Source organism: Gossypium raimondii, chromosome 11 (assembly GCF_025698545.1).
Source record: "Gossypium raimondii isolate GPD5lz chromosome 11, ASM2569854v1, whole genome shotgun sequence".
NCBI classification, from domain to species: domain Eukaryota; kingdom Viridiplantae; phylum Streptophyta; class Magnoliopsida; order Malvales; family Malvaceae; genus Gossypium; species Gossypium raimondii.
In genome coordinates, this window is record NC_068575.1 from 49,600,786 (window position 1) to 49,610,802 (window position 10,017).

The 10,017-nt window shown below is 30.7% G+C and overlaps 1 protein-coding gene across 3 annotated transcripts; it reads left to right on the forward strand.

The window, feature by feature from the left end:
* The first annotated feature begins 1,682 nt into the window (after positions 1–1,682).
* LOC105803345 (uncharacterized) lies at positions 1,683–4,746 on the forward strand. 3 transcript variants are annotated; one of them, XR_001136421.2, is made up of 3 exons: positions 1,683–2,368; positions 2,454–2,840; positions 3,308–4,746. XR_001136421.2 is itself a non-coding variant. In XM_012635470.2 (2 exons), the coding sequence occupies exons 1-2, from the start codon at positions 1,877–1,879 to the stop codon at positions 2,514–2,516; spliced, it is 555 nt and encodes a 184-aa protein (XP_012490924.1). In that variant the 5' UTR covers positions 1,684–1,876; the 3' UTR covers positions 2,517–3,022. The 3 variants fall into 3 exon arrangements, 1 of the variants encoding a protein (XP_012490924.1); XR_008191069.1 differs by lacking the exon at positions 3,308–4,746 and adding an exon at positions 2,950–3,022 and having other exon boundaries at positions 1,684–2,368; XM_012635470.2 differs by lacking the exon at positions 3,308–4,746 and having other exon boundaries at positions 1,684–2,368; positions 2,454–3,022.
* The last annotated feature ends 5,271 nt before the right edge of the window (positions 4,747–10,017 follow it).

Genomic DNA, 10,017 nt, shown 5'->3' on the forward strand with positions numbered 1-10,017 from the left:
ATTAATAACGTTAATGTCGATTGAGACTTAACTCGATTGGCATCAGCATTGTTATCAATATAAGAGGACATAGATTCGAGTGCATTAAAGCACATTATCCTTCTATTTATAGATTGAGAGGGATTATGGCTAATTTTAAGCATTATGTCAAAATGAGTTTTTTTTTTACTTCGCAATAACTCAGGATTTAATCCCATAGAGATGATAAATTTGTCGCTTGTAAATTCAATGCAATGACTTACATTTCAATGACATCGAATCGAATCAATATCATGAATAACAATATCTAGGCTATCAAATCGATTCACCGTCGAGAATTGAATAGTATAACATAGGAAGATCTTTTATCCACGTCGAATACAAAAACTAATGCCTAGTCCAATCAAAAGATTTCATTTACTTTATATATATATATATATATTCTTTTCCACCATTTCTTTTCGATAATTTACCGCCTTCTTTGTACAATATTCTGATCATGTATCATCTGATTGCTTTTCCACTTTCATCATTTATAAATAGTTTTCAATCAATGTATTTTAAAAATTTTATCCGTCGAGACTGACGGGGCTCGAATCCACAGCTTCCGCCTTGACAGGGCGGTGATTTTAATTAATATAAAATAGTTATATCAGTGAAGTCAAAAAGCAAAAAAAAAGCAATGGATTACCGAATTTGACAGCTGCTGCTACAGTTATGGGCCCAAATCTGGTTGAAAATGAAGATTACATTTACAGCTCAAATAATATCAGGTTAGTCCAAAATGCTGAAATTCCATTAGCTTTATTCCACTATCCCCTCTCATCCACAAAACGCTGGTGCCCATCATTTAGTTTGAAAAAGAAAAAACATTTATCCTCATAATTTCAAAATGGATAAATTTAGGAATCACATCTAAAATTTAGGCATTGCATCTCAATTTTAAAGGGTTAATTCCACCAAACATCTTCATATTATGCTTCAATTTTTAAAATTGATCTCTAAACTGTAAAATTTTCTAATTAAGTCCTAAAATATCAATATTATATCAATTAAATCCTTTAATCAACATGACCCCCCAATTTAAGCGTTTAAATGAAACATCTGTAGACGATTTGAATTGGATCCAAAGAATGTTAGGAAAATTTAAGAAGATTATATTTTTTAAGGTAAAGTACAACTTTAGTCACTCAATTTTCGCGTAAATTTTCATTTTGGTCACCAACAAAAAAGAGTTAAGAAAAATATGATACCCCGTCACAGAAAATCATTTTTGCTAATGACCAATTTGTAAATTTAAAAAAATTGTAACTTTTGATAACTAAATGATGGAAATGAAAATTTTAAACACAATCAAGTGACCAACAATATAGTTTAGGCAACAAACTCAAACTATTCATACAATAGGCGCATATGTTTCTATAATTTAATATACGCATCCGACATTTGGTGCCCAACTAGGCTGGTGGAAGGGCATTATTGATAATTTGAATCAATAGGCTACAAGTTGGAGTTGGACATGATTGATACTTTTAGAACTCAATTAGAAGATTTTGAAATTTAAGAACTGATTTAGAAATTAAACCGTAGTTTGAGGATTTTTCTTAATGAACCCCAATTTTAAATAATAAAAAATCGAATAATATATATTTGGGGGACCCATTTCGCGACCAATAATTTATCGTTCTCCTAATCCTGTATGTACTAGAGCTGGCAACATTGTCTTCTTCCGCTTCTTCTCTCTTTCTCCCAATCAATTGTTCCTTAAACCCTAACCCTCAATTTCCCCTTCTTTCTCTTTGTAATATACCCTTGAAAAGCATTGCTCAATCTCCATGTGCTGACACAAAATTCCTCCAAGAAAGGACAACAGGAAGAAAAAAAGAGAGAAAAAATTATGCTTCCTTTAGTCCCTTCCATATTTCTTCATTTTATTTTCATCTTCTTCGTGGTTGTCCACGGCAGCAAGAACGATTCCATTTACGAGATACTAAAGCTTCATGGGCTTCCCACGGGGCTGCTTCCCAAGGGGATAACCCGATTTGAATACGACGATACGGGCCGGTTCGAGGTTCACTTGGATCAGGCCTGTAATGCCAAGTTTGAAAGCGAGTTTCATTATGACATTAACGTGTCGGGGACTTTGAGTTACGGGAAGATCATGGAATTGTCAGGGATTTTGGCTCAAGATTTGTTCCTTTGGTTCCCGGTTAAAGGGATTTGGGTCGATGTCCCCAGCTCGGGTCTTATTTATTTTGACATCCTTTTCGTTTATAAGCAGTATCCGTTATCGTTCTTTGAAACGCCGAAGGATTGTCTGGCGATTAGTAATTCTGAGTCCGGTGATTCGATTCGAGATGGCAAGTTATTAGCTGAAGCAATCTCCAAGGTTCAATTTGCGTACTTCCTTTACTTTTAATTGCTTAATTATTTCTGAAATATAAGCTAACAATGTTTGTTATACAATTTTTTAGAGTCAATCTGCGATACTTGGATATGAACCCGGTGAAGAAAATTTTGGGAGGAACGAGATGTAGAAAGGTGGACAAAGCAAGTTGTGCAATAGCTCAATCAGTTTACATTCAAGCTCATTTCGGGGGCCCGTTTCCTCCTCCGTTGTAAATTTTGGTGGAGGGAGTCTGCTCTAGGTGGTCTTTACTGTTTAGCTTCCATCATGTGTGTTTTGCTTGTCTATTTTTCCCCTTTATTCTGTTTACCACAGAGTAGTGTACATGCCAACTCCAGTTGGCTCCTGTCCGTACGGTGATGGCCAATGGGGAGAAATTGGAAGATTGGGAAAATATTTTTTTGATGATAGTCATTGTTGGCTTGCCTTATGGAGATGGGAGCATTTGCTTCAGGTGATAAAATCTACGAAATTTTATTCATGTCTTAAATTTTAATTGTATTATGAATATAAGCATTGTTGTTAAATTGAGTCTCGTTTTTGTTGTAATAAAATTTTTTTAGATTGATGAGACAAGAACGCCTTCATGAATTGATCATGATGCAAGGTTGAATAATAAAAGTGTCTCTTGCTTCATTTCCATTGTTTATAGCTTGCTTGGTTAACATTGAAAGGCCGTGGTAAGCTTGAATATCATGTTTCGCTTTTTTTGTTGATTATTTTCTAATATTTGGTTTCCAGCTGCCTGAATTGTGTACTATGAATACTATAGTATATAATTATACATTATTTCTGCGGTGCTGGCGAGTGAAACGGAGGGAAAATGGGTGTGCATACTGAGGAATTGTTATCTGATTGTCTTTTATTTATTTATTTTTGAACTTTTCTTTAAGGGACTTATACTTACATTGTTCTCCTCAGGTCTAAACCTCGATGGAATCTGTTTTCATTATCAGAGTTTGAACAGGGGTTTTTGACTCTGTGTAGTGAGTATATTTCTCCCCAGGATATTTGAACTGGCACTATCTTCTCCCTATAAACTTTGAGTTTCCTTTTTGTTATATCCTTGGTAAGGGTTGTTATTGCAACATTAGTGAACTTTTGGGTGCCTTCTAGATGGGCTGTGGGGCCATATGCATATTTCTTAGGCATGTTATAAAGTAATGAGAAGCTTTAGAAAATAGTTTATTTTAGCATCTATGTTTTTCAATCCAGAGTTTGAGAATCACTGGGTATTGAGTACACTCCGGTACAGCTTTTTGAATCATGGAGCTTGGTGAGATATTCTGAATCTTTTTAAGTGTATAATATGTCTCTTTTTCATCGTTAGTTATCCATCTCCCCACACCCGTGATGTAAAGGCATGTAGATTTTCATCTGTGTCCAGATACATACCAATCTTGTAAAGGAATTGTTTCTTTGCCTTGGATCACTTGGTAGTGAAATGTTGATTAAGAATTGGATATACTTGTTCTAACAAGCAGGCAAACAGCAAACCCGTGTATAAAAATTGGATCTACCCGGCCTGGTTCCTCATGTAAAATTTGCAGTTTGCCTGTACTGGGTGTATAGGCTTTTAGCTGATCCTTATCAAATGGCTTTCAACTACTCCACAATGGACCATCATTATATATGTTTGGTAAGTTGAATTATCCCTTCAGTCCCCCACTTCTACCTAGAACACTCTTTCTTCTGCATGTTAGTTCTATATTTCTCCTTTACTTTCTCACTTTGAAATGGACACTCCAAAAATCATCCAAAGGACTTCTTATTGACTGTTTACTTCTCTTACTAGAGGCATTATTGTAAATAAGTAGAAGAAACAGGGGAATTGAATGAATTATGGTTTCAAACAGCTCATCTGGATTGAGATACTGATAATGAACTAGCAAACTTGGAAATCCATACTTTCTGGCTCGGTACAGACTGTAGAACACTTCATTGTTTATTTTGGAAACAATTTCTTAGTTATTGTTGATATGATGATCATGAAACTTTTGCTTGTGTTGGCAATACAAATCAGTTGAGAAGATTCAACTGGGTAGAAGAATGGATTGGTGGGGTTGACCGCCAAGCTTTGCAGTTTGTACGGCATAGTATGACTAATGTTTGACTGTTAGCATTATTGACAGTGTTTAATAGGATTAAGAAGGCCTAGCATTTTATTGGGTGTTATAGTGTGGGAGAACAAGAACATGCATTGTCTTTGAAATACTATGTTTTAGGTAAAGATAGGGTTTCAAAATATTCTGTAGAATGTTTTATTTAATGAGTGAGCATCATCTTTGCGTTGAATTCATCTTTAAAATGAGATGCTTGTGTAAAAATATAACCCTGTAATAAAGGCATTTCGTTTATTACCGTTGACTCTCTCGTTCTGTGGTCTCTGGTGTTTGTTTTTGTTTTGCTTGGTTGGGTGGAAAAGTGGAGGAAGGGAAGAGAGAGTGAAAAAGTGGAAAGAAAATGAATTTTGAACATGCTTGGTTGGGAAAAAAAGTGAGACGAAAGAAAATAGGAGGGTTGATCATTTTCCATCTTGATGCATAAAAACAATCCTTCCAAATTGGAATGATGAGAGGAGAGAAAATGAGAGAGAAATGTATATTAGTTCAAATTATACATTTTTCAAATGTTTTGTTTTGTTTTCTTTCACTTTTGAACTTTACCAAGTAACGGAGGGAAAGAAAATTGCTTTTTCTTTCTATTTTTCCATCTTTCTTACTAAGTATACATATGGAAAAAAATTTTATATTTTCCTTTCTTCTAGTTTTCCACCCGTCAAATTTTCATCTTTTTAATTTTCTTTCTTTCTTGCCAAGCCTTTTTAAGTTGCACTTATAGATTTTAAATTTATACAATGATGATTCTGGACTTAAAATTCAATGAATGCATATGACATTTATCACGTTTGAGTTAGAATCTCAGGTAGTTTTTTTTTTTTGAAGCTTCTGTGTGTATGTATATGTGTTAAAACATTTACAAGGATGATCCTCGTGCCCATTGCCTTTGATTATTGAATGCTGTGCACGAGCTAATATTCCGCCTAATTATGAGATATGAACCATTTCACTTCTAGTATTTGTAAATGTGACACAGTGAATAATGTTATTCTGAATCCCGTGTGTTGACGTGACGGTTTGGGTGCTCATTGTTCTAAGTGTGATCTAGGTTATAATCGTGTTACTGTTAGGATTTTACCATCCTCTTATAATTCATAACAAAAAAGAAAAAGAAATTCTTGCCTAAAACTGTTGATAGGTAACGTGTCTATACTATGCATGCAAACCGATTGAAAATAACGCAAATGGAGGAACGTAGTTTTTTATTTTTAAAATAGTCAACGGTTGGGTGAGTCAAAATTGATTGAAGATTGGAACCAATATCTTTCAATTAACCGGATTAAGATTTAATTAGTATGCGAATGGATATTCATATATTAAATTTAATTTAATTTTTTGAATTTAAATATTAAAATTACCATATATGATGGACTGAGAGTGGATTTGAATAAAAATCTGGATATTGAAATCTATTTTAGTTTAGATAATATGAAATAATTGAATAAAAAATGGTTTTTTAAAATATTCAAAACCTAAATAATTGAATAATAAATAAATGTAAATCATTTACCCAAAAGAAATGGAAATTGAATAAATATTATTGTTCAATTAATAAACATAAATGAATCAAAATTAAGATACTCTTGATCCGAAATTAACTTGAATTAAAATGGCTTGATACAAAATCACATGTATAAATAATCCTAAATGATATAAACCTAATCAGACACAAAATGATCTACACCCACAATAATCTTATTTGAAAATTTTTAAAATTTAGAATCTAAAATAGTACAAATAAAAGATAAACTCAAATTCAAAAAAATTAAATTTTTTTATAGAATCAAAACTTAGAGAAGGGATGTTTTAACTAGTTTGTTTAAATTATTGAGCATTTAAATATTTTAGAAATTTGAAAACTTTCAATCTAAACTGAAATGACACAAGGTCAACTCCACTGTAGTTGATATGTTTAGACATATTTAAAGAATGAAGGGAGGCATGGACAGTGACCACGCTGCTCTCCTGATTACATTTCATTTCAATTCTTTCGGAGTCAAAGGAGAAAACGGTGGGCCGTACCCTCCCTGAGATCAATTTCCCAATTTGGTACCGCAATTAATGGGCTATACTAAAGCCGTTTCACCCATATTTCTAATATCTGAACGGTTATTACTTATTAGTGATCGACAACAAAACCCTTTTTCCATAACTTAAATCTGGACTTTTGTCCTCTTTATTTCCTTTTTCTTTTTCATGGACATTGGATTTTTCTTCTTAGATCTTCAAACCTTTCCTACAGCAGTTGGATTCTCTCAAATTATCTTTTTGTTTAATCCGAGAGGTATATCATCCGCTTTATCATTTACCTACTGTTTTAGAATGGATCGTATTCGTATCATGCATCTTCATTGATTTGAATCTTATTACTGTTTTCACTTATTTATTTAAGCTGCATTATTTGTTTTCTTCTAGGTTTGATTCTCACACTCATCCATCTCCGGCTAAATATTGAATCGGAAGCCTTTGGAAATGGAAAGTCGGCAATCGTTGGCCTGTCGGTAAGTTGTTTGAATATATGTTGCACTCTCACAAACTAGCTATTTGGCTTATTCCTTTTATCCCCTTGTTTTATTTGACGTCATTTTTTAGTTATTTAGTTTCATATATATGTGAATCTATCTCAAGTAATATTTGTTATATATATATATATATATATATATATATATATATATTCAAAATCATCTTTATTTTGCAGTTTTTCAACAATGCTATTTGGTTTTGTAGGTATAATATAGAATTAAAATTGTTGCCTTAAACTTTTTAAAATAATTTTTAGTTTAATAGTAACCTTAGTTTTGAATCAGTGAAATTATGCCAAATAAAATGGAAGAAATTGAGGTCATATCGAACTTAGAAAAATACCTTTTTCCATCTTGAAGCATCTTCGAATTATATGAAAAATAAATCACGTATATACAAGTTAATTTTAATGCAACTGCTAGGCAAGATGTGAAAAGGATTTCCAGGAAAATCTCACCGTTTCCTTGTTTGGATGGAAAATGCAATATATAAATTAACGAGGGGAGAAGAAGGGAAAAAAGTATTTTCCATGGAATTAGTTTTTGATTATAATTATATGGTTTTTATGTATATAACTCAAATTATAACTATTTGGTAGGTTGTGAGATATATATATATATATATATATATATATATATATCTGTATGTTTATAAAGAAAGAAATAAACCACGACTAGCAATTATAACTATTTTGTAGCTTGTGAGAAGCTGACTGCTTTTTCCTTAGAGTACTTTAGACTCACTAATTTCCTCAATTTCGAAACAAAAAAGTATTTATTATTTCTTTTTGTCTTCTTAAAGCTTTTAATTTCTTACTTAACAAATTAAGTAACGTGTTATTTAATAAATTGAAAAATTAATAGTCAAAACTAAGTGCTAATTAATTTTATGAGTACTGATGAATTTATATTATAAAATTATTTGGTATATTAGTATTTAAAATATATATATATATATTTCTACTATTATTCAGCTTATAAAGCTCATAACTAAAGAATATATATATTTTTAAAAATAACTTCAAATTTTTAGCATCGATTTGATGAATAGCTATCTAGTTATTTATCATATTCACTAACTTTTGTTGAAAATTTAATATCATTATCAAAACATTTACAATTTAAATGTTAATTTTTTTGTCAATGAAATGAAAATTTTGAAGGTTTATAAAAACACCTAAATTATAATTCTAAAACTTCAATTTGCTGTTCCCCATCTTACATAGCACTGAGAAGTCAAAACCATGCTTGATTGTAAATAGTGTTTTATATTTTCTTATAAGTTCAAACTTAAATAGAAAGGAGATTGTTTCTAATAAAATTTATTTCTTCAAGAGATTAAAGAAAATAAGTTGGGCATAATTTTAAAGAGCTTCAAATTATACCATTAATATATATAAAGTACTTTCTAAGATTATTATTATTCTTTGCTACTGTTTGGTTAAGCGCATGATATTAAAACAAATAACATTAGGCTTTCAATATTTACATATTAATACTATGGTTTTTATTTTATTTTTCAACAGGAAGAACAATAGGGTTGATATGAATTAGGGTTTAGATTCGTTTTAATGCAGACTTCCAGTATAGTATTAGAAATCAAACTATGTCAACAATCAAAGTTTATCACAGATGTGTTGGGCAAATGAGACCTTGGCTCAATGGTAAGGTTGAGGTCTTACAAATTTTAAGATTTAAGGATCGTGTGGATTCTCTTTTATATTTATTCTAGTTAATTAGTTAGTTAGAGTTTAGTTAATGGTTAAATTAGTTATTTAATGTTTGATTGAAAATGATGTAACTTTAAAAAAAATGGAGATATGTGTTCTGTAATACTCAGAATAAAATGGGTCAAAGCTGGTTCAAAGGTGAAAAATGAGAGAAATATTGGATTCATGTAAGATAATAAGTAGTTAATAGTTAGAAAAGGAAAGAGTAGAAAATGGGAAAGAAACAAAGAAATGATGGTAAAAAATAATCTTATGTACAATTGCTAGAGGTATTCAAGGATAAGTGATTGTAGGATTAACATTCTTGACGTTGCTCGTAAAAGTAATACAGATTTCCACTATTTTTTTTGAACTTTCGAATTAAATTTTATATATTGTATGAAATTTATGAAATTGTTACGTGTTCATATATATTATAAGTAATACTTGGAAAAAGACAATTATTTATCACATATATATGTGATAATTAAATTGTTAATAATGATTTCAACAATTCATTATTAATTCTACTGAAAAATCACTTAAATAAAAAATTGTATATTAAGTTCTTAACAAGAAACAGATGTTTCATATAATAATGAACAAAAAAATTTGTTTCATATAATAATCTCCCATTCTTTTGTCTTGAAGATTTTTCCTTTATTAAGTTGACAGAAAAAGTTCACAAAGGGACGCAAATCTAAGAATGGCAAGAAAGCATGTGAGAGGATAAAGGAATGATTCCATATAAGGTCTTTTAGAGCAAATTGGTAGACAACACCCTAAAAAAAGTTAAAAGAAAAAACCCTGGAAAAATATATATAAAAAAGGGTCTTGTTTTTCATGAAAACCAATATAATAATTATTATTATAATTATTACACTAATACTTATATATATATATATATAAATAAATAAATAAAGGAGCATAATAATGGATTACATGGACCCATACACCTCTACTAGTATAGATTCTTTTATAGTTTATTTTAGCATTATTGAAAGAAAACATTCTACATTTGAGTTTAGTTTAATTTAATTTAGTTTTTGAGTTTTCAATTTGTTAATTGTTGTGTGGTTGATAATTGACTTAAGGTACAACTAAAATTACATTTGTCTCACCTTAATATCATATAGCTATCTTGATGTACACTCCTGCCAAACTAAGAAAACAAGTTCATTTTCTTTTCAATATTGAAAATATTTCTATGAGAGAAAGGAAAACGTAGAAAATGGTAATTGATCAACCAAAACAATAGAAACCCAGAAACAAGAACAAAA